Source organism: Lissotriton vulgaris, chromosome 8, assembly GCF_964263255.1.
Source record: "Lissotriton vulgaris chromosome 8, aLisVul1.2, whole genome shotgun sequence".
Lineage (NCBI taxonomy): Eukaryota > Metazoa > Chordata > Amphibia > Caudata > Salamandridae > Lissotriton > Lissotriton vulgaris.
The window spans coordinates 1,303,701,122-1,303,723,328 of NC_141696.1; the positions used below are offsets into that span (position 1 = coordinate 1,303,701,122).

At 45.4% G+C, this 22,207-nt stretch overlaps 1 protein-coding gene across 1 annotated transcript in view; it reads right to left on the reverse strand.

Annotated features, from left to right (window-relative positions):
* Nucleotides 1-22,207, reverse strand: part of ATM (ATM serine/threonine kinase) — a 1,399,724-nt gene that overhangs the window by 549,469 nt on the left and 828,048 nt on the right. The window contains exon 33 of the mRNA XM_086935231.1: nucleotides 17,832-17,927. Within this exon, the coding sequence (XP_086791357.1) occupies nucleotides 17,832-17,927 (96 nt within the window). The remainder of the gene's footprint in view (nucleotides 1-17,831; nucleotides 17,928-22,207) is intronic.

A 22,207-nucleotide genomic window follows, 5' to 3' on the forward strand; every position in this document is an offset into this window, starting at 1 on the left:
TATATATATATATATATATATATATATATATATATATATATATATATATATATATATATATATATATATATATATATATATATATATATATATATATGTATATATATATATATATATATATATATATATGAAAACCAACGCCCTGAAGCTTTTAAGGACGCACTCTCACCCAATGTAAACCAGCCGGTTTATTGTCATGAGAAACAAGCACCGCATTCCAGTGTCTTTCACCCGATGCGTTTCGAGGTTTGCACCTCTTAATCATGGGTAACTTGCAGTATGGATGTTCGACGGAGAGCTCAAGTTCATGCATTGATTATATATCTTCCCCTCGTGGGTCACGTTTAGTGCGTGATTATGCTTGCTGCATGATGGGATTTGTGGTCCGATGAGCAAATCATACCCACCAGTGAGTTCCGTTTAATTGTCCATATATTTCAAGAAATGTACTTTCCCTTAGTAGGGTCCAAAACACAGCGCTGGTTTAAGTAACTCACATCGGATGTGCTGCAAAACAGGTGTAGATTTGTTACAACCAGCAGCCTCTCCTAGGTCTTGAGACGGTGCAGCCCTTCACGGCACAGGCAGCAGTGTCAATATTTTGGAAAACAAACGCCCTGAAGCTTCTAAGGACGCACTCTCACCCAATGTAAACCAGCCGGTTTATTGTCATGAGAAACCAGCACCGAATTCCAGTGTCTTTCACCCGACGCGTTTCGAGGTTTGCACCTCTTAATCATGGGTAACTTGCAGTATGGATGTTCGACGGAGAGCTCAAGTTCATGCATTGATTATATACCTTCCCATTGCGGGTCACGTTTAGTGCGTGATTATGCTTGCTGCATGATGGGACTTGTCGTCCGATGAGCAAATCATACTCTCCAGTGGGCTACATTTAATTGTCCATATATTTCAAGAAATTAACTTTCACTTAGTAGAAGCCTGAAATTAACTGCACAACTGAACTTACTTTAAGTTATTAATTATACTCACATTGCGAACTCCATGTCCCAAAATGCAGCATGCATCTTGTGCCTAGTATACCCCCACTGGGGGCAGGCATGAGAGTGAATAAAGTCTGCAAATTAATCAATGCGAGTGTCAGCTGTGTGGTTTTGGGGGTCATGAGGTAGAGGCCTGTGGCCTTAAAACGCGTCGGCGAAATGAATTTGAATTGCAAGTGAGGGGCGGATTGCATTGTTAATGCCAGAGGGCGGAATGCTGTTGTGTGTCTTCTCGCTGCTTGAGGGCAATTTGTTTGATATATATATATTCACAACACGCTCTCCTGGGAAAGCAATTAGAGACGCACACGAGACCTCTTCTTTGCCGCTTTATTATTTTAGTTGATGAAAACAGCATGTGGCATTTTCCTGACGCGTTTCGTTCGCTTCGAACTTTTTCAAAGGTAAGCCATTGTTTCTTGACACACCGTTTGGCTGCTGCAGTTAATGTTTTTTCAAAGTCGCTTCCTCTGGTGGAATTTAAATGTAGGGTCACTTCCTGTAAAGCGCTGCATTATGGAGCCTGTAGTGCCTTGGGTTGTGTCACGTTTTAACCCTCCAGTGGGTAGTGTCATACACTGCTGCTTAAAATTTGATTACTGTTCATTTTATGGGCTGAAGTCTCCCCGTGTCAGCTCACTTTGATAGCTGTCTCGGGTCCAATACCAGGGCAGGTCCTTGGCGGCACCGCATCCCCCTCTTCGTTTTCACGATGCAAACAGGAAAGCTCGGGTTGGAGGATGATGGCGCTCTTATGGTGGTGCGTTACCTCTTCGGCGGAGCCAGCCGATAATTATTCACAACACGCTCTCCTGGGAAAGCAATTAGAGACGCACACGAGACCTCTTCTTTGCCGCTTTATTATTTTAGTTGATGAAAACAGCATGTGGCATTTTCCTGACGCGTTTCGTTCGCTTCGAACTTTTTCAAAGGTAAGCCATTGTTTCTTGACACACCGTTTGGCTGCTGCAGTTAATGTTTTTTCAAAGTCGCTTCCTCTGGTGGAATTTAAATGTAGGGTCACTTCCTGTAAAGCGCTGCATTATGGAGCCTGTAGTGCCTTGGGTTGTGTCACGTTTTAACCCTCCAGTGGGTAGTGTCATACACTGCTGCTTAAAATTTGATTACTGTTCATTTTATGGGCTGAAGTCTCCCCGTGTCAGCTCACTTTGATAGCTGTCTCGGGTCCAATACCAGGGCAGGTCCTTGGCGGCACCGCATCCCCCTCTTCGTTTTCACGATGCAAACAGGAAAGCTCGGGTTGGAGGATGATGGCGCTCTTATGGTGGTGCGTTACCTCTTCGGCGGAGCCAGCCGATAATTATTCACAACACGCTCTCCTGGGAAAGCAATTAGAGACGCACACGAGACCTCTTCTTTGCCGCTTTATTATTTTAGTTGATGAAAACAGCATGTGGCATTTTCCTGACGCGTTTCGTTCGCTTCGAACTTTTTCAAAGGTAAGCCATTGTTTCTTGACACACCGTTTGGCTGCTGCAGTTAATGTTTTTTCAAAGTCGCTTCCTCTGGTGGAATTTAAATGTAGGGTCACTTCCTGTAAAGCGCTGCATTATGGAGCCTGTAGTGCCTTGGGTTGTGTCACGTTTTAACCCTCCAGTGGGTAGTGTCATACACTGCTGCTTAAAATTTGATTACTGTTCATTTTATGGGCTGAAGTCTCCCCGTGTCAGCTCACTTTGATAGCTGTCTCGGGTCCAATACCAGGGCAGGTCCTTGGCGGCACCGCATCCCCCTCTTCGTTTTCACGATGCAAACAGGAAAGCTCGGGTTGGAGGATGATGGCGCTCTTATGGTGGTGCGTTACCTCTTCGGCGGAGCCAGCCGATAATTATTCACAACACGCTCTCCTGGGAAAGCAATTAGAGACGCACACGAGACCTCTTCTTTGCCGCTTTATTATTTTAGTTGATGAAAACAGCATGTGGCATTTTCCTGACGCGTTTCGTTCGCTTCGAACTTTTTCAAAGGTAAGCCATTGTTTCTTGACACACCGTTTGGCTGCTGCAGTTAATGTTTTTTCAAAGTCGCTTCCTCTGGTGGAATTTAAATGTAGGGTCACTTCCTGTAAAGCGCTGCATTATGGAGCCTGTAGTGCCTTGGGTTGTGTCACGTTTTAACCCTCCAGTGGGTAGTGTCATACACTGCTGCTTAAAATTTGATTACTGTTCATTTTATGGGCTGAAGTCTCCCCGTGTCAGCTCACTTTGATAGCTGTCTCGGGTCCAATACCAGGGCAGGTCCTTGGCGGCATATATATATATATATATTCACAGCCTTGTTGCTTCAATATAGTAGCAGTGAAGCAGCACAATTTGCATTCGCAGATCACCAGCTGGAGTGCCCCATATATTCCTTGAGCGGGCTTTGTTTTTAATTATTTAGGTTCTTGTGGTGCCCCAAGCAGGGGCACTATAATCTATTAATTTAAGTGTTGTGGGGTGGCTGCAGGGAGTCCATCAACCCTCCCACCCCCAGCAATGTTTTAAACCAAAAACAGTTTATGTTTCCTAGGTCATTGAAAGCATAACCCCAGGAGAGACTACCATCATTTTTAAAGCACAAGTTCTGGAGCTGTATGCTCTTTAGCTGAAGTGTAGAGAGCCCATATAGTTCGTCCTATGGATGCATTTTGCGGCCTGAATAGTGATAAAGAAAGACTCAACATATTTATCATGTTTATTGTTATTTTGAATAAAAATGATTTATGAAAAATGTTTGTGAAAATTGAGCATAGCAATATGTTTGCTAATAAGGAATACATGTCATTATACTTATCGATAAATTACTGTGCTGATATTTGACACAGTAACTAGCAGTGGCAGCTCCTCAAGGGAGTGCTGAGGGCAGTGGGCGGGGCGAGGGAGGGACAGGGTTTGGTATAGTAAACTCCAGCATAAGGCCGAACCGAGTTAAGTACATAAATAAATAAATAAAAAGACCTACATTGCGCGCGTGCTACAACCCAATCGGCGATGCAGAGTGCACAATGTAATTCATTTTATTTATTTATTAGTGTCCTTAACTCGGTTTGGCCGTATGCCGGAGTTTACTACCCCCCACCTTGCCCCTTTCCCGCCCCGCGTCACCACCCCGCAGCACTCCCTCGAGGAGCCGCCACTGGTAAATAGGTCTGCTTTAATTATGTTGATGTGCTGCCCCCTTGATGAAGCCAATAGGCTTGTCTTTTATAGGTTTGTGTTCTGACCCTTTGACAAAGCCAGTCTACCTTTCTTAAAATGACACTTCGTTATATAGTTATTTTACAGTTAAAAAGACCTCATAAATTCAACAAAAAAACAAAGGTTAAAGTAACGTTATAGTTCGGTATAGTAATACCATCTTATTTTTTGAAGAAATTCCCTGAAATATAATCAAAGGTTAAGTGACATTATAGTTAGGTGAAATATTTTAAACTTAAAAAAACACTAAAATTCACCGGTCACAGTTCACTGAAGTAAATATATAACTCGCGCCCTTGCCAGGCACAGCTTATGACCTCCCACATTACAATACTCATGACATGCTCTATGACATCATTTGATAACATCACTGGTGACATCTGAAATTACATCATTAATGACAACACTGTGCATGGCAAGGGCGCAAGTTATAATTACTTCAATTAACAATAACTGGTGAATGTAAGTTATTTTTTTTTAAATGTTTCATCTAACTAACTAGATAGATAGATAGATAAGATAGATAGATAGATAGATAGATAGATAAGATAGATAGATAGCTAGATATATGGACGCAGACAGCTATGTTAACTAAAAAAAAAACATTTAAAGTGATGTTAAAGGTATGGTAATAAGATCTTACCTTACATTAACCCACTAAACCTTTAGGATAGTGTAACAATGACTGGCTTCTGTTATCAATGATGTAATCTGAGATGTCATCAGTGAAGTCATTTAACATGGTACGAATTATGTAATATGTGAGGTGGTGAGCAGTGCATGGTTACAGTTAGTTCAGCAAAATATAACTGGGGAATTTTTAATGTTATTTCACTACCTAACGAACAAGTTACTTACCTTCGGTAATGCATTATCTGGTAGAGACTCTATCTAGCTGCAGATTCCTTACCTTTGAATTTCCCAGGCGACAGGCAAGATCTGGAAACTTTTGATAAGCAATACCCCTGTGCACGACGTCAGGTGGCTCCATTCGGCTCTGCGTGATGGCGGCTGTTATGACGTCGAGATGCCTATGTTGGCGCCATTCAGCTTTGCGCACGTCAGTACTTTTCGTTTTTTTAAGCCAGAAGCGCAGAGCCACGAAGTAACTGACACTAGTTGTGTGCAAAACTCTGGCCCTGAAAGGGGGTACAAACCTAGCCCTACAATATCAGTCCACAAAGCGGGGATGCATGGGTGGAGCTGTAAGGAATCTGCAGCGAGATAGAGTCTCTACCAGATAATGCGTTACCGAAGGTAAGTAACTTGATCATCTGATAGAGACTTCCAGCTGCAGATTCCTTAACTTTGAATCAGATACCCAAGCCATACCAGCCCAGCAGTGGGTTGCGGACTCACATCCTATACTAAAAAGTCTTGCAGGACTGAACAGGAAAAATGTCCGATCCTGCACATCTGACTATCCAGGCAGTAATGTTTTGCAAACGTGTGCAAAGATGCCCACGTTGCTGCCTGACAGATGTTTAGGACTGGGACACCCAAGCCAAGGCAGTAGTCGCAGCCTTTCCCCGGGTGGAAGGGGCCCTAAATCCTTCAGGGGGCTGCTTCTTTGCCAAGGCATAATCGATTTTGATGCAGAGAACGACCAATCGAGAGATGGTCCTTTTCTGCACTGCCCTTCCCTTCTTCGCTCCAATGTACCCCACAAAGAGTTTGTCACCCACCCGGAACACCATTGTGCAGTCAAGGTAGAACGACAGCGCTCTTTTTGGGTCAAACCATTGGAGCGCTCCTCTTCCTTAGGGGGATGCGGGGAAGTAAAGAAGGTGGGCTAAGTGATGGACTGACCCAGATGGAATGGGTCACAACCTTTGGCAAGAAGGATGACCTGGTGCGAACCACCACCTTGTCCAGAAATGATGAAAGATAAGGAGGCGAGCAAGATACAGCTGCAACTCACTCACCCTCCAGGCCGATGTAATCGCCACTAAGAAGGCTGTTTAATGGTCAACAGCTGGAGGGGACCATTCTACAAATGCTCAAAGGGAGCGCACATCAGATAGGTAAGGATGAAATTAAGGTCCCACTGTGGCATAACAAAGCGTGTGGGTAGAAACAAGTGAGCCAGCCCTTTTCAAAATCTATTTACAATAGGAGACTTAAAAGAGAGAGGGCTGGTCTGGCAGCCGCATAAAATCAGACAGAGCAGAAAGGTAACCCTTGAGAGTTCCCAAAGCAGAGCCCCGCTGGGCTAGGGTTAGAATGAATAAAAGTACAGTGGAAAGAGAAGCAGTAAGACGGTCAATGCACCTTTCTGTTCAGTATAATACAAATTTCTGCCAACGTGTTAGTGGAGGGCCGCCTGAGAGTTTGGTGGTGCAGGCCTCTACGTTTCAGAAGTAGGCAATGGCTGTTATTCCCGCTACTTTCTGATTCCAAAGAAGAGCAAGGGGCAGCGGCCCATTTTGGATCTTCAAACCACCAAACTCTTCCTCAAAAAGGAGAAATTCAAAATGCTCACTCTCATTCAGGTCTTGTCAGCCCTAGACCAAGAAGACTGGATTGTAGTGTTGGACGTGCAGGACACGTATTTTCACATTTCCATCCTGCCGTGCCACAGGTGTTATCTGCTGTTCAAGGTAGGCCACGCGCACTTAAAGTTTACCAGTGCCCCTTGATGGTGGTGGTTGCAGCTCTTCTGCGCAGGTTAGGAGTAACAGTCATCCCCTACCTCGACGACTGGCTGTTGAAGGCGTTGTTGCCTTTGACAGTCGTCTCCGACTTCAGACTGTGGTTAACTTCCTACTTTCGCTGGGGTTCTCTATAAATGTGCCAAAGTCACTCTTGGCTCCTTCTCAGATGCTCCCTTCTATCGTAGCAGTTCTGGACAATGTGCAGTTTCTGGGCTATCCTCCTGAGCAGCCAGTCCAGGATATTCAGGCTATGATTCCGATATATCCTGGATTTCTGTAAGACTGACTCCGAGGCTGTTGGGCCTCGTGACCTGCATCCTGCAAGTCACACCAGGTGGCGTATGCGGGGTCTGCAGTAGGACTTGAAGTTCCAATGGGCACAGCATCTGGAAAATCTCACCAACTTTGTTCAGATCTCAGAAGGAACTGCAAAAGATCTGCAGTGGTGGTTAACGAACCACGATTGGGTCAACTCCATACCCCACTCCCTTCCCCAGCCAGATCTCACAGTCGTGACAGATGCGTCACTTCTGGGATGTGGCGTCCACCAGGGAAAAGTGGTCTCTTTCAACAGTGGGGAGAATCTTGGTTAGATTTGTTCGCCTCCGAAGAGAACGCGCAGTTTCAGCTATTCTGCGCGCTGGAGTTACCAAGGCTTCTATCGCTCTGCAAAGCTTTTCGTTGCGATTGGAGCTCAGCCCTGTTGTACTCCTTTCTGCTTATACCACTCCTGCCCAGGGTTCTGAAGATCAGGAGCGACCAGGCCCAAGTCATTCTTGTAACTCCGGACTGGGTAAGGAGAAACTGGTATCCAGAGCTTCTGAGAATGGGTATCGATTCTCTGATCAGGCTGCCCCTTCGGGAGGATCTTCTGTTGCAGCAGCAGTGAAGGGTGTTCTCCACCCGAGCCTGTCAACTCTGTGCCTCCATGTGTGGAGATTGAGCGTTAACAGTTGATAGCTTTTGACCTTCCTCCCGAAGTCTGTAACTTTATTGTGGCGACCATAAGGGTTAGTCACAATACATACAACATCTTTTTGTTTTATCACATGGCGCATCTTTCATCAACAGCTCAGCCCCTCCACACCTCTTTGGAGGTAAGCCCATAGGTTGAAGGAGGCTAGGCGCCATGTGATAAAACAAAAAGATGTTGTATGTATTGTGACTAACCGTTATGGTGTCCCTGTGATTTATTATGTTTTCTAGAATCACATACTACACAAGAGTTGACTGAAGCTACCAAAAAACAAGGTAGGAGGCTATTTGTGTATGGCGGGTCGCCATGACAGTTAATTCCACGAATTATATTTGATGCTAAAGTAGTTGTTTGTGTCCTCTTTTCAGATTATCTGTTGGTCCTGATGATAACCGGACAAAAGGGTCCGGTTTGAAACGCGTCGACCTTACGTTGTTTTGGTTTGATCTACGTTAATAGTCAGCTGCATTTGTTCAAATGTTTGTGATATAAACAATAAAATTCAATTATACAGTGGCAGATCAAAATTAGTGAGTTTCTGTTTCATGCTGCCTCTGATCAGATTTTGATTGTATATTAGTATTACTGTGTTAATAGATTCACGTAGGTCCCATAACAATTTTAAACCTTTCCTTTGCACGACTAAGTGTATTGTGTGTTTGTGAGTTTGTATGAAGAGAATTTAGCTGCGAATGAAGGAGTGATAGTGAAAGAGGGCGTGTGTAGTTAGTTGTTTAGCACCTTGATTTGCTCACTTAAGTCGGTTTTTATGTTTATCGCACATATTTATAAATATTTTGTATGTTCTTGTGTTGAAAAATTGAAAAATAAAAATCAATGTTGATGGATTAACTCAACCACACGACTAAAAATTGAAGTTTCTAGTCTGTTTATTAAAAGCATTTAGTTTATTAGGTTTCAGTGCTGGCACTTGTTTTGGTTGTTTAGTATATTAGACTCTGCCTCACTGAAGAGAGTCAAAGCCCTTGGTTGTTTTGTAATATATAGGCACAGCGACATCATAACCGACGACGTCACGCGGAGCCGAATGGAGCCACCCAACGTCGCACAGGGGTATTGCTCAGCAAAAGTTTCCGGATCCAGCCTGACGCCTGGGAAATTCTGCCTGAAATCTCTATCAGATTCTGATATTATTTTAACCAATGGCTTTATTTCAATCCCTTTCTGGATTATTTTTTTTAGCATATTCAGCTAACTCCCAAGCTGCAAATAGCCTTAGCCCATAAGTACAAAAGACCTGCGCCCAACCCCGTTGCGGCGGCCAAAACCCCTGCTGCGCACGGCCCATATTTGTGTGCAGCGGAAGCTTGGCCACATGCCAGGCCCTGTACCCGACAGCAAAGGCCAGGTGCAGCAAAGGGTTGCCCGCAGGGTCTAGTTAGTTTCCAGCCAGGTTCAGAGCCCCACCCGCTCTGGGCAACCAACCCCGCTGCACATGGTCAATGGCTATGTGCAATGGGAGCTTTGTCACAGGGTCTGGCCTCTGGTAAAGTTCTACACCCAAATCCACTGCAGATGGCCAAAGGCTCCACTGTGCATGGGGTTATGGCTATGATCTGCATCCAATAACAAAAGACATTCTGACTTTCGGATACCAGAGTAGGAGTATTCATGCATGTATTCAGTAGAAAGTGGAGATGAAGAGGAAAAACTGTGGACGCTAGAAGACAAGGAGGGGAGGGCATACCTGCACACAAATAGAGGATAGGGAGCTGGAACTGCCCGCCGCTGAGGCTGTAAAAACAGAAGACTAAGCAGGACTGAAAACTGCATGTAAGGAAAGCACTTTGTAAAGGCTGCAGAAGTGAAATGAGAGCTCAATATTTTTTTCGGCTAATATAGAAGAAAATTATCTTTCCATATGGCATGTGATCATTCCAAGTACTTCTTATATTCATCTGTCACTCAGATGCATGGGCTTATTAACTCTCAGCATTTCCCTTCTAACGTTCTTCCATTTTCTTGAAGGGATACGAGGCATGTCTGATTTACTTCCAATTATAATTTATTTCGCCAACATCTTTATGGCATTTCCATTATTACCTTGATTAGAAAGCTCCTTCCTTCCCATCCCCAGTGCTCTGAGATTTGTTGCAGTTTAGTCTCTTTACAAAACTTTGAACTTTAAATGAACATCTCAATTAATGCCAGCCCCCCACTCCCCATCTGTATACATCTACAGATGGTGCTTTTGTGGGGAAGTCTCTGCAGTAAAATGCATGGCTTTCATCTTAAGAATGCCCACTAGTATCAGATTGATTGAGGACTCCGGTTGGACAGAAGCTAAACTGGCAACTCAAGAGCTGGCCACATCAGTCAGACCGCAACATATTCAGATCAAATACCACAAGCTATTTACACTCCAGACAACAACAAATTGGATATATCCCTTCCTCAGCCTCCCACGGGTGTGAAGCCACCACTGCATACCCAATATTTAACACTGTGTGGGAGCCCCTGATGGATCTATTCAGGACTGGATTATTGGTTTTCAGAAGATAATTTAGCTCAATTTCAACCGGTATCATTATCTTGTATGATTCATATGCGATTGCTGGTGTAATAGCACAACTGTGGTATATTACGTTTTTTATAAAAAAATAAAAATGATCGATGAAAAAGAATGCCTACTGGCAGTCTACCAGTATTCCAGTACAGGGCCATCTAATTTCACAACGCATGCTATCCAATTCATAGCAACCATAAATCTATGGCAAAATACAAAGGTTCAGGAAATGGTGGATTTGTAACACATATGTTTAAAGGTCAAGCAATTATTAAATACTTTAGCCAATGCAAATTCAACTTTGTGCTTGTTGAAAATTAGAGCAAGCACTATTTCCATATGCTCCTGTGGGTGCTGTTGCCAGTCTTTAATGTAGGCGCTAAGAGAACCTCTGCAACTTTGAGATACATATCTTCTCTGGTGGGGCTCGAGAGTATTCACAGCTAACAATTACAATGGTCTCTAACCTATTTCTAGAAGTACTATCCATTCTGATATTAAGGCCTGGCACAGGAATCTATGCTGAGAATTAAATTTAGCAGCGTGATAAAATACGTGATAAAATATTTGGAAAGTGTACAAAACTGAAAGTTATCCTTGATGATGCGAATTAGGTGGTATGTGGTACCAGAATAACAGCAGAAATTTGAAAGTGCTCGCACTTGCAAGTGGGCACATTTTGTGAAACTGCCCAAAGGAAGAAGACTGACACATCTTGGCACAACCAATGGCTTGCGTCTCATTAGGAAAACTTTTCTTGCTTATGTTTGGGAAAGTACTAAAAACTTCACTGTCACTAACAGATGCAAAGCAAAGGGATAGCTGGAACAATATTTGCTTTGGACACTGTGTTGTTGAAGAGGACGGACAACCTGAGTGCAATCATTCAAATAGTATTTGTAGAGTGCTGCTTATCACCCATGAGGGTTATCCAGGTGCTGGGTATTTGAGGATGCTACTGCTGCGTAGAGTTAGTGGAAGAGCCAGGTCTTTAGGTCTTTCCTGAACTCCTGGGGTGTGCGGGAAGTATGGTGGTGAAGGGGAAGGCTGTGCCCAGACCTGGCAGCCAGGTGTAAGAAGGCGATGCCACCCCTCCTGCTTCTGTAGATGCGGGGGTGTGGGCCAGGAAGAGGGACAAAGAACAAAGTATGCGGAAAGGTTGGTGAAAGTTTACCCTATGGTTGAGTTAGGCTGGACCCTTGTTGGGTGAGCAGTTTGAACTGGCACCGTTTGCTGAGAAGAAGCCAGTATAGGGATTTGAGGTTGGGGTATATGTGGGTCTGCCTCAGGAGGTCGAGGATTAGCCTGACTACTGCGTTTTGGATGGTCTGGAGTCTGTTTAGTAGTTGCTTTTCTTCCAGCAGGACTGTACCTTGCTATTACCTGTGAGGGCTTGTTTTGGATATGCACAATAAGCATACCTAACTCAGTAACAGTTTGCATGTTTTTATCTTGTTCTCTTCAGCGTGAAAGGGGTAAACAATACTAACCAAAAAATACCACTGTGATACTTCAGAATACTGAACACACAGAGGTGAAAGTAAAAAAGACAGATTAGTAGTGCTATAAATTGGGCTTCTTCAATTAAAATATAAGCGCTTCCAAACACCCACAGTAATGGAAACAAATGTCAGGCGTGAGAACATCACAAGATAAACTTAGTAATTTGAGTTTTGAAAGTAATGAACAGCATCTCTGGCTCTGCTTGGTGAAAGAAGTATAAATCTTGTTTAAGTAAAGGTGTATGAGATAATTCAAAAGGTTAGGAACATAATTATGTTGTTTACATAGTGATAACATGTAGCCAATGCCTACCTCATATAACTTGAAATGTTTAAATTGGACTGACTTTAGTTGGTAGCCTCTAGAAAGATACAGCATGGTACAATGTAAAAGTGACAGGGAATAGATGCAAAGGAATGTGCAATAAATATAATATCCCTGCTTTGGAGAAATGTCTTACACAGCCAATTTGTAATAAAGTAGTCCACGCTTGTAGGTAGTTCCCAAGTAGGTTTATTGAGAAGTAGAGATAAGTCAATTATAAGGTCAGTTGGAGACCATAGGGAGACCCCACCAGGAGCATCCATCTATGTGCTCAGCCCATCCAACTGTCACTAACTCAGCAGAACACCAACATTCTGACAGCTACTTCAATGAACATTCCATTGGTGGTGGGAAGCCAACACATTGAGAATAACAGGATATTACATATCCCCTTTTCTTATACAGAAAACAAAAGCTAGAAACCACAAATAAGAACTAGAGAAATAAAACAAGAAAAGTAAGCAAAGAAAGAAAGAAACTGCGAAAGAGGAACAACCTGTCACAAGCAAAGCAACAAGAGAAATAAAGAAATAGAATTCCAGAAATAGGAATAGGAAGAAACCAGAAATAGAAATCCAGAAATAGGAATAGGAACAATAGAACCAAACATACAAAGCATCCTCCCTTCTTACACAACAGGAGAAAAGAAAAGAAGAAGATACGAAAAACAACTCCAACGCATACCTACTGGCCAGAACAGGAATGAATGGAGAATGAAAAAAGAATGGAAATTATAGAACACAGAAAATCAGAGAAAGAAGAAAAACAGAAAAGAAGATGAGGAACGAATAGGAGAACCTCATCAAAACACTATTAACCTTGAACAAAATACATATCAGTAGTGCAATGGAAATAGTGCGAGAAAAATTAATTAAAATACAGTAAAACAGAACATATTTAGCTGAAAATGCATGAAAGCACTAAAGCACAAGTTACTACTTGTGTAACGATATATCTGTAAGAGACATTAGTTAGTGATAGATTCCTTACCTTAGAATATCCCCAGGCGTCAGACTGGATCCGGAAATTTTTGCGTAGCAATACCCCTGCGCGCTGGTAGGCGTCGTCTGCGGCTCCGCGTCCGTCGTCGGCGTCGTGAGCGCCGGGATGACGTCATCGGAGTATATAGACGGCGCCCATGCGCGCTGACGTCAGTTCTGATAACACAGCTTTTCCGCGCCAGATACGCAGAGCCATGATAGAACTAACACTGGTGCCATGAAACTAGGGCCCTGAAAGGGGATGACCTTAACCCTAAATATCGGTTCGCAGAACGGGGAGGATGGAAGGGCGGTAAGGAATCTATCACTAACTAATGTCTCTTACAGATATATCGTTACACAAGTAGTAACTTGTGCATCTGAAAGAGACACGTTAGTGATAGATTCCTTACCTTAGAATAGATACCCCAGCAATACCAACCCCGGTGGTGGGTCTGCGAACCAATATCACACCAGAAAGTCCTGGAGGACGGAACGGCCAAAGAAGCCATCCCTCCGGACTTGACTGTCCAGGCAGTAGTGTCTTGCGAACGTGTGCAGCGAGGCCCACGTGGCTGCCTGACAGATGTCCTGCAGGGGGACACCGCGGCCCAGGGCAGTTGTCGTTGCCGTGGCCCGAGTGGAGTGAGCCCGCAATCCAGCCGGGGGCTCCTTCCTCGCCATGGAGTAGCACGCTTGGATACACAAGATGATCCATCTCGAGATGGTCCTCTTGTGCACAGCCTTTCCCTTCTTCGCGCCCACGTAACCAACGAAGAGTTGGTCATCCACCCGGAATTGGCGTGTGCGATCTAGGTAGTAGGAGAGCGCACGTTTTGGATCCAGACGGTGGAGCCTCTCCTCCTCTTTCGAGGGATGCGGAGGCGGAAAGAAGGTCGGCAAAGTGATGGACTGCCCGATGTGGAAGGCCGTGACAACCTTGGGCAGAAAGGAAGGCCGTGTACGTAACACCACCTTATCAGGATGAACAGACAGGAAAGGTGGAGAAGAAGAAAGAGCCTGGAGCTCACTCACCCTCCTGGCAGAGGTGATGGCAACCAGGAATGCCGTCTTTAGAGTAAGGAGACGAAGAGGGCAGTTATGAAGTGGCTCAAAGGGAGCACACATCAGATAGGTGAGAACCAGATTCAAGTCCCACTGGGGCATCACGAAGGGAACAGGAGGAAACATGTGCGTGATGCCCTTCAGAAATCTACTCACAATAGGGGACTTGAATAAAGAGGGCTGATCTGGTAGCCTCAAGAAGGCTGAAAGAGCAGAAAGGTACCCTTTAAGAGTGCCCAGAGCAGAGCCCTGCTGGGCAAGGGAAAGAAGAAAGAGCAGCACTTCCGAAAGGGGTGCAGAGAGGGGATCCACAGCCTTTGCTGCGCACCATGCCACAAATCTGTTCCACCGGCAGGCGTATACCGACTTAGTGGAGGGACGCCTGGCTGCCAGAATGATGTCACAGACTTCGGGAGGCAAGTCAAATGGCCTCAACTGCCGCCGCTCAATCTCCAAGCTTGTAGGTGGAGACTGGACAGGTTCGGGTGCAGGACCGTCCCCTGCTGCTGCGACAGAAGGTCCTCCCGAAGAGGCAGACGAATCGGGGGATCGACTGACATGCTGAGTAGCTCGGGATACCAGTATCTTCGTGCCCAGTCCGGAGCCACAAGGACGACCTGGGCCCGGTCGCGCCTGATCTTCTTCAGCACTCTGGGCAGAAGTGGTATAGGCGGAAAGGCGTACAACAGACCGCAGCTCCACTCGCGACGAAAAGCGTCTCCGAGCGAGTGCCGCCTTGGAAACTCCAACGCGCAGAACTGCTGACATTGCGCGTTCTCTTCTGTGGCGAATAGATCTAACCAAGGCTCTCCCCACTGTCGAAAGAGACCTTGCGCCACGTCCGAGTTCAGACGCCATTCGTGATCCATCATGCACCGGCGGCTGAGTTCGTCCGCCCTGGCATTCAGAGAGCCTGCCAGGTGTTGAACCACCAGGGTCACGCCCTGATGTTCCAGCCACTGCCAGAGGCGCAGAGCCTCCTGGCAAAGGGTCCACGACCCCACACCGCCCTGTTTGTTGCAGTACCACATGGCGGTGGTGTTGTCGGTGAACACTTGCACCACGCTTCCCCTGACAGAGGGGAGGAATGCCTTCAGTGCAAGACGAATCGCCCGCAGCTCCAGAAGGTTGATGTGGAGCCGGGACTCCGCCGGAGACCAGAGGCCTCTGATCTCCGCCTCTCCCATGTGGCCTCCCCAGCCCTGGAGGGACGCGTCCGTCACAACTACGTGCTCCGGCTGGGGTAGGGAGAGGGGTCTGCCACTGACCCATTCGCGGTCCGTGAGCCACCACTGCAGTTGCTTCGCAGTGCCCTCCGAGATCAGGACATGATCGGACAGGTTGCCCTGATGCTGGGCCCACTGAAACTTCAGGTCCCACTGCAGAGCCCGCATCCGCCACCTGGCGTGACGCACCAGAAGGATGCAGGAGGCCATCAGTCCCAGAAGCCGCAGCGTCAACCTGACCGAGACTCGGGATAACGGTCTGAAGACAGGAATCAGAGCCTGAATATCCCGAACCCGCTGCTCGGGTGGGTAAACCCGAAACTGCGCCGAGTCGAGAACCGCTCCGATGAAAAGGAGCTTCTGAGAGGGACACAGGTGCGACTTCGGCACATTGATGGAGAACCCCAGCAAGTGCAGGAGGTCGGCCGTAGTCTGGAGGTGGCCAGACCAAGATAAGGAGACCAGCTCCCATACATAACTACCCACACCATAAATGTGCCCAAACAACACCAAAATACGACATAAAGTATAGAATATACTAAACATGAACTAAGTAGGTGTAGAATTGCCAATAATAAAGTTAAAGTATGAGACATATAGGAATAAAATTAGTTCAATTTGGCAACAGGTCACTAGATGGCAGTACAATACTAAATGGAGGGATAAAACAATAGCCAAAATAGATGCACGAAGGAACTGTGGCTCTTATCCATCAACTCGAGAATAAAAAAAAAAAATCAGTCACTGAAAGTTTATTTATCATTTCCCAGAACGGAGTAAAAAAAAAAAAAAAAGACTCCGGCATTTAAGAATGATGAACACAGTACCTTAATCGGACGGCAAAATGAATACAGGTTAACATAAAGATGAGGGGTGTTGTGGTCCCGAACATAACACTGCTGAGATGACTTGTACTCTTGTGATGATGAGCCGTCGAGTACAAAACTTTATTGATAACTGAACATATGTCCACAGAACACCGTGGTAAAACAATAAATATTCACAGTGTTTCCCCGTGCCTATTAACAAAGTATAATTAAAATAATGAAGAGAATACTCCTCCACCTCCGGCGTTTCCAAAAAATAGTCGATGTGTTTAGAAAATATTGTTTTGACAAGGAAGACACTGCCGTGGAAAACATCACTGGAATGCTTGGACAAACTTGTATAAGCAAAAATGGAGGCACGTACATCGACGCACAGCCGGGTGGCTCACGGCTCTCCTTGCACCACAGAGCAGTAGGCTGATGATCCAGGGAAGGCAGCACGTCACAGGAGCCTCGAAGAAAACAGCAGGTAAGAGCGCGCAGAGCGAAAGGCACGCGCTGCCATTTTAAAAATGAAAAGCAACAGTTGAACCATGGTAGTAGGGGAAAAATGTTGAAAAACAATAATATCCACTCAAAAAAAATCGCAGAATCTTCAAGAAATAAACAGATTAATGTGTGAGAGGGCCCACTGGGAAGTAGTGCACAGCGGTGTTTTAAAATCATAGTCAGGTAAACACAAATCCTCTAAATGAAGAATACTTCAAAGTGCCAGGTCGTAGGTACTGGCTTGCAGACAGGTGCTGACAATAAAAACCATAACACACTCCTTCACCAGGCAGTATGTAGTAAAGTGACCGCAAAATAAGAGAACTCAGTCTTGCAAACCCTCTTGAAGAAAAGCGTTGCACCAGAGCCCCAAAGACTTAACAATTGTCAGGTTGAAGACTGAAATAATCATTCAGAACAGCACAGCTAGATAGATAGGCAGGCTGGCACTGATGCAGCAGACAGTCAATGAAGCAGGGCTTCAAATGTGGGTGTAAGAAGGCCTGATAAATGGAAAAGCTTGCTCACCAGATCCTCCAGACGCTTAAACAACTGGCAAACTGCTGTGGGCGACCGGTGGCAGGTCACTGGTGGGGTCACGATGCCAGTTGGGGTGCCTTGATAACAATTCAGAATATCTTGTTCCAGTAACTTGCTTGTAGTACTTGAGAGGTGACTGAAGTAGGTTCTTTCAGGATCGTCGCCAAATTAATGTAATAAAGTAGTCCACGCTTGTAGGTAGTTCCCAAGTAGGTTTATTGAGAAGTAGAGATAAGTCAATTATAAGGTCAGTTGGAGACCATAGGGAGAACCCACCAGGAGCATCCATCTATGTGCTCAGCCCATCCAACTGTCACTAACTCAGCAGAACACCAACATTCTGACAGCTACTTCAATGAACATTCCATTGGTGGTGGGAAGCCAACACATTGAGAATAACAGGATATTACACAATTAAATACTTTAAAATAATAAACTATCAAGGGCATTGGAATCAAAGTTTAGACTTCACAAAAAAAAGAGTAATGATATGTGCCATGGTTAGTAAGGCCTTACCTAGTACTTCCTTCCCTCCTGTGTGGTTAACTGAAGTCTTGGACAGCTGTAACAGGCTCACGACCAATTTTACTACAACACTGTCCTGTGGATTATCTGAATGTTGAAGAAAGTAAAACAGTAACTGCTCCAGATAAGAGAAAACAGTGGATGCCTGCTTTTTTATATGAAAGTTAAAATCTTAAAAATAAAACAGTTACTCACCTAAAGTACAGATTCCCCAGTAATAGTATCTTTGCTTAAAATGTAGGACTTCAAATTATTCACCATGGCCATACTGTAAGCCATGAGAAAATGTTATCAGAAAAAACAGTTAAACACATACATAATTTAAAAAAAGTGCCTTAGCCACTAATCTGTAGCTGAGTGTGGAAGAAATATACCTATATTCTCATGGAGAAGAGGAATCCTCTAATGAATCTATGAAAGATACAATTGTTTGAGAACTGGAAGTAGAGATCGATCCCTTTATTTTCTCCAGTCAGTAGTGCACACATAAATAAATTAGGGGCGGTGAAAGTGAGGCTTACCTTATTTAAAAAAAGGTCCCAGAATATTCACATTCGCCTCAACCTTAGATTGCATAGTAAGTATGTGTACTTCATGAAGGTAATGCACCTGGACTATATGCATCTTTGTAGATGTCAAAAAGTGTTACGACAAAGAGAGGCACTGTATCCACCAACCTTCTGGTGGAATAGGCAGAGGTTCGGAATATGGTCTACTTGTCTAGCTATGGCATAAAGCTAGACAAATTCATTTATTGACCCCCCCCGTTCCTAGGGTGCCTTTTCTGCAAGAAATCAAGCAACTTCTAGAGTCAATCATAGTTGACCACTCACAAACTATCCTAGGGGACTTCAATTTTTACTTACAAGAAAGGGACAACACAGACTCATATACCCTCCTAGAGACACTTGAGAGTATGGGCTTCACTAGTGACAGCCCCAACCCATAAGGCAGGACATACGCTGGATGGTATTTTTTCCAATGATTCACGAATGACCTTCAAATAAGCATTAACTATCTGTTGGTCAGACCACAGTACGCCATGTCCAAAATCTTCATTTGGACCTCAGGTCTGAAGGAGGTAGCCTTGAGCCAACCCTGACGCCTGAGGACTGCTGCTCCCGCCAATTGCCTAAACCTGGTGTTATATATATCAAGGGCGCAATCAATGATCTCCGATGCCGCCCTTTCCCCCTCAAGCACGATTTTGCGCGCCTCCTGTTGGCCAACGTCCGGGATCAGATCGAGGAATTCTGACAGATCTGACCACATTTGTCTGTCATAACGGGCCATAATTGCTAAAGAATTAGCTGCCTTAATGGAGGCTGCTGCGTTTGCAGAGAACTTTTTTCCTATTGCATCCAGTCTCCTGCCTTCCTTGTCAGGTGGCGTTGAAATCGGAGCTGAAGGGTTCTTGGAACTCTGTTGTGCCGCTTGAGATATGACCGAGTCCGGCCGAGGGTGTCCTATTAAACAAGATGGAGTATCAAGTGGCGCGCGATGCTTCTTCTCAATTCTTGGAACAAGGATTTGATGCTTACCCTAGGGGGTTTCTTAATTTACCCCGCAGTCTACTCCCGTGGGACCTGCACAATGGGTAAGGAACCTAGGGAAGAAAGATGCCATGTCGGGGGCAGGTCTTAAATTGAAAAGACGAGAAAAATGTACACGCAGGACTCGAGGGGCTCATTGAAAAACGACTCGGGCAGGTGACCACCTCGTAGATAGTCCTAAGCCAGCTCTGCGTGAAAACGGTAGTTGCCCCAGTCGTTAGTCCCGGTAGAAAATGCTAACCCGCTGATCAGAACCCCCCGCACACACTCATCCCCCGCTAGTGAACACCAGCAGAGGTGAAAGAGAACGGGGAAGGACCAACCCCACAAGCCAGCAGCAGCCACCTGGGGAAACCGTGTGCCCCGCATGGACCATGGCGTCGTGGCAACACTCATCATGGCATCGGAGGCCAGGGTATAACCAGGGAGGGTGTGCTACACACTGCCCAAGCGTCAACAGCGTAATCCAGGGTAGCGGCAAAATGAGCAACTCACAGACAGCTTACCTCAGTAGCGTGCGGTCATTACCGCCAACGCCTACCCCCACGAACAGCGCTGGGTCAGAGCGCGGAGCAGCTGGTAGCGCACTCAGTAGCGATACGGAGAATAAGTAGCCCATGTCTTCCCGCCTGCCAGCGCTGCGGGTGGGCGTGGCGGGTGCGGAATGAGACTGTGCATGTGCCCAAATCGGCAACTGAATGCGACGTAACCACTAGACCGTACTGAGGAGTCTAGGGGGCGGAAGTGGCGGCCATCTTGGGTATAGCACCGGTCAAAGGTGTAGTATGCGTCGGTACAGGGGAAGAGTCAAGCCAATGTCAAAGGTAAGGACAGGAGTAAGATTACAGTCCTGGGAGTGTAAAAATACTGCAAAGTGGATAGAACCACAAGGTCAATGGCCAGCGTGAGTATCGATTGGCATAGATATCTGTAGATGGCCGAAGCAGTTCAGAACAGGAAACATGGTGTGAATGTACTCGAGTCATTAACATCAATGGAAACTGACTGTAACAGGAAGGGATGGTACTGGGTGGGGAAGTCTTAGGGGTGGCCCTCAATGATGTGGCAAAGTTAAGTAGTAAACAGAACCAATGTGAAATGGGCGTAGATGAAACTGAAGACGTCCCAGGGGCACAGTATTAGGTGGTCGACTGAAGACCAATGCCCAGACGTGGACAGGAATGTTCAAGGGCATCCAGACTGCTTAATCAAAAGGGGGGGTATGATACATTGATGAATTGCCGTCGACGGGACTGTCAATGGTTTTACCGTCGACGGAGCTGTTGTCGACGGTACGGTCGACAATGATGTTGTCATCGACGAGGCTGTCGGCGGAGTCTTCGTCAACGAATCCTTCGTCGAAGGTGTCTTCGTCGACGAATCCTTTGTCGAGGAGGCCGTCGATGGTGTCTTCGTCGAGGGAACAGTCGTCGACGGGCTTGTTGTTTTCGTCGACGGGGTCTTCGTCAACGTGGCTGATGGGATCTCCGTCGACGGAGCCGTCGTCGACGGGATAGTCGACGATGATGTCAACGGCAATTGGCTTTTCGTCGCCTAAGGCTTTATAGACGACTAAATTTTTGCAGACACCAAAGGAGAAGTAATAGCTGAAGTGGTGACCGTTGCAGAAGAAGTTGAAGAGGTAGAAGTCAAAGTAGTAGTATGAGGAGACACCAGAGAAACAGTCTTAGTCTGGGCTGTACTCACAGTGGATGGTCTTGATGGAGACGAGGTACTCCTTGAGGGTTCTGAGGCTCTCTGAGAGGGTTTAGATTTTTTCTTCCTCTCAGGAGAAGAGCTCTCTCTGGATCTGGCTCTCTTGCTGGAGGTAGAGGCCTTGTCCTGATCATCTGTGGAAGATGATTTTAACCATAAAAGAACCCTTGCCTCTCTATCCCTGATAGTTTCAGTAGGGAAGGTACGGCAAATTCTACAATCCTTAACATGTGAGGGGTGTAGACAATAGATGCAGTCGGAGTACTGGTCGTCCACATGGACCCTCTTCTTATTACAGGTTCCACAAGCCTTGAAAAGAGCCTTCTTTTCAGACATTTGGAAGAAAAAGAGACAAAAACTGAGTAGGCACTCAGGGAGACTCCCTTACACACGAAGTGCGGTGAAAATCTGAGGAGAACTGCCTGGGCTGGGAAGGTTCTAGAGGGTGAGGACAGCTGATTGGCTGAGGCTACTATTTCAGGTCTTTTTACATAATGAGGTAGATAGGCTGCTAAGTTTTGGGCCTAGTTAGGCCTTTTAGTCTTTTCCAGCCTACTACAAGAAATTTTTAGGCACTGCTATTGTATATATTTTTACTGTGGGACTCCCGCCTCGACGACAGGGAATGATTCAGGCATGTGAATCTATGAAAGATACCTCAATACTGGATAATCTGCAGTTAGATGTCTCTAGCAGATGTTTTCAATAATAGCACAGTCTTGATACAGGTCAGGAACAAGAACCAGAAATAATCAAGAAAGCCAAAAGGCATGAATGAGAATCACTTGAAATACTAAAGAGCACAGGGAAGCATAAATATAAACTATGTGGCCCGGACTTGCCTATCCGAGATTTTCAAGGATCACACCTAAAAAGGCAAAGTACAAGGGATCACATTTCTGTATTAAACCTAATTATCCACCACACCATAACATAATAAAAATACAAGCATTTATAAGTGTACACTAGCCTTCAGAATCAAAACTTCCGAAAAGCAGACGCCATCTTACTCGTGTTAACTACTACCATTATCTTCTCTTGCCTCTTCTCTGTATCTTGGAAGAAAAACTTGTAGTTGATGTGACCCAGGATAGTTAC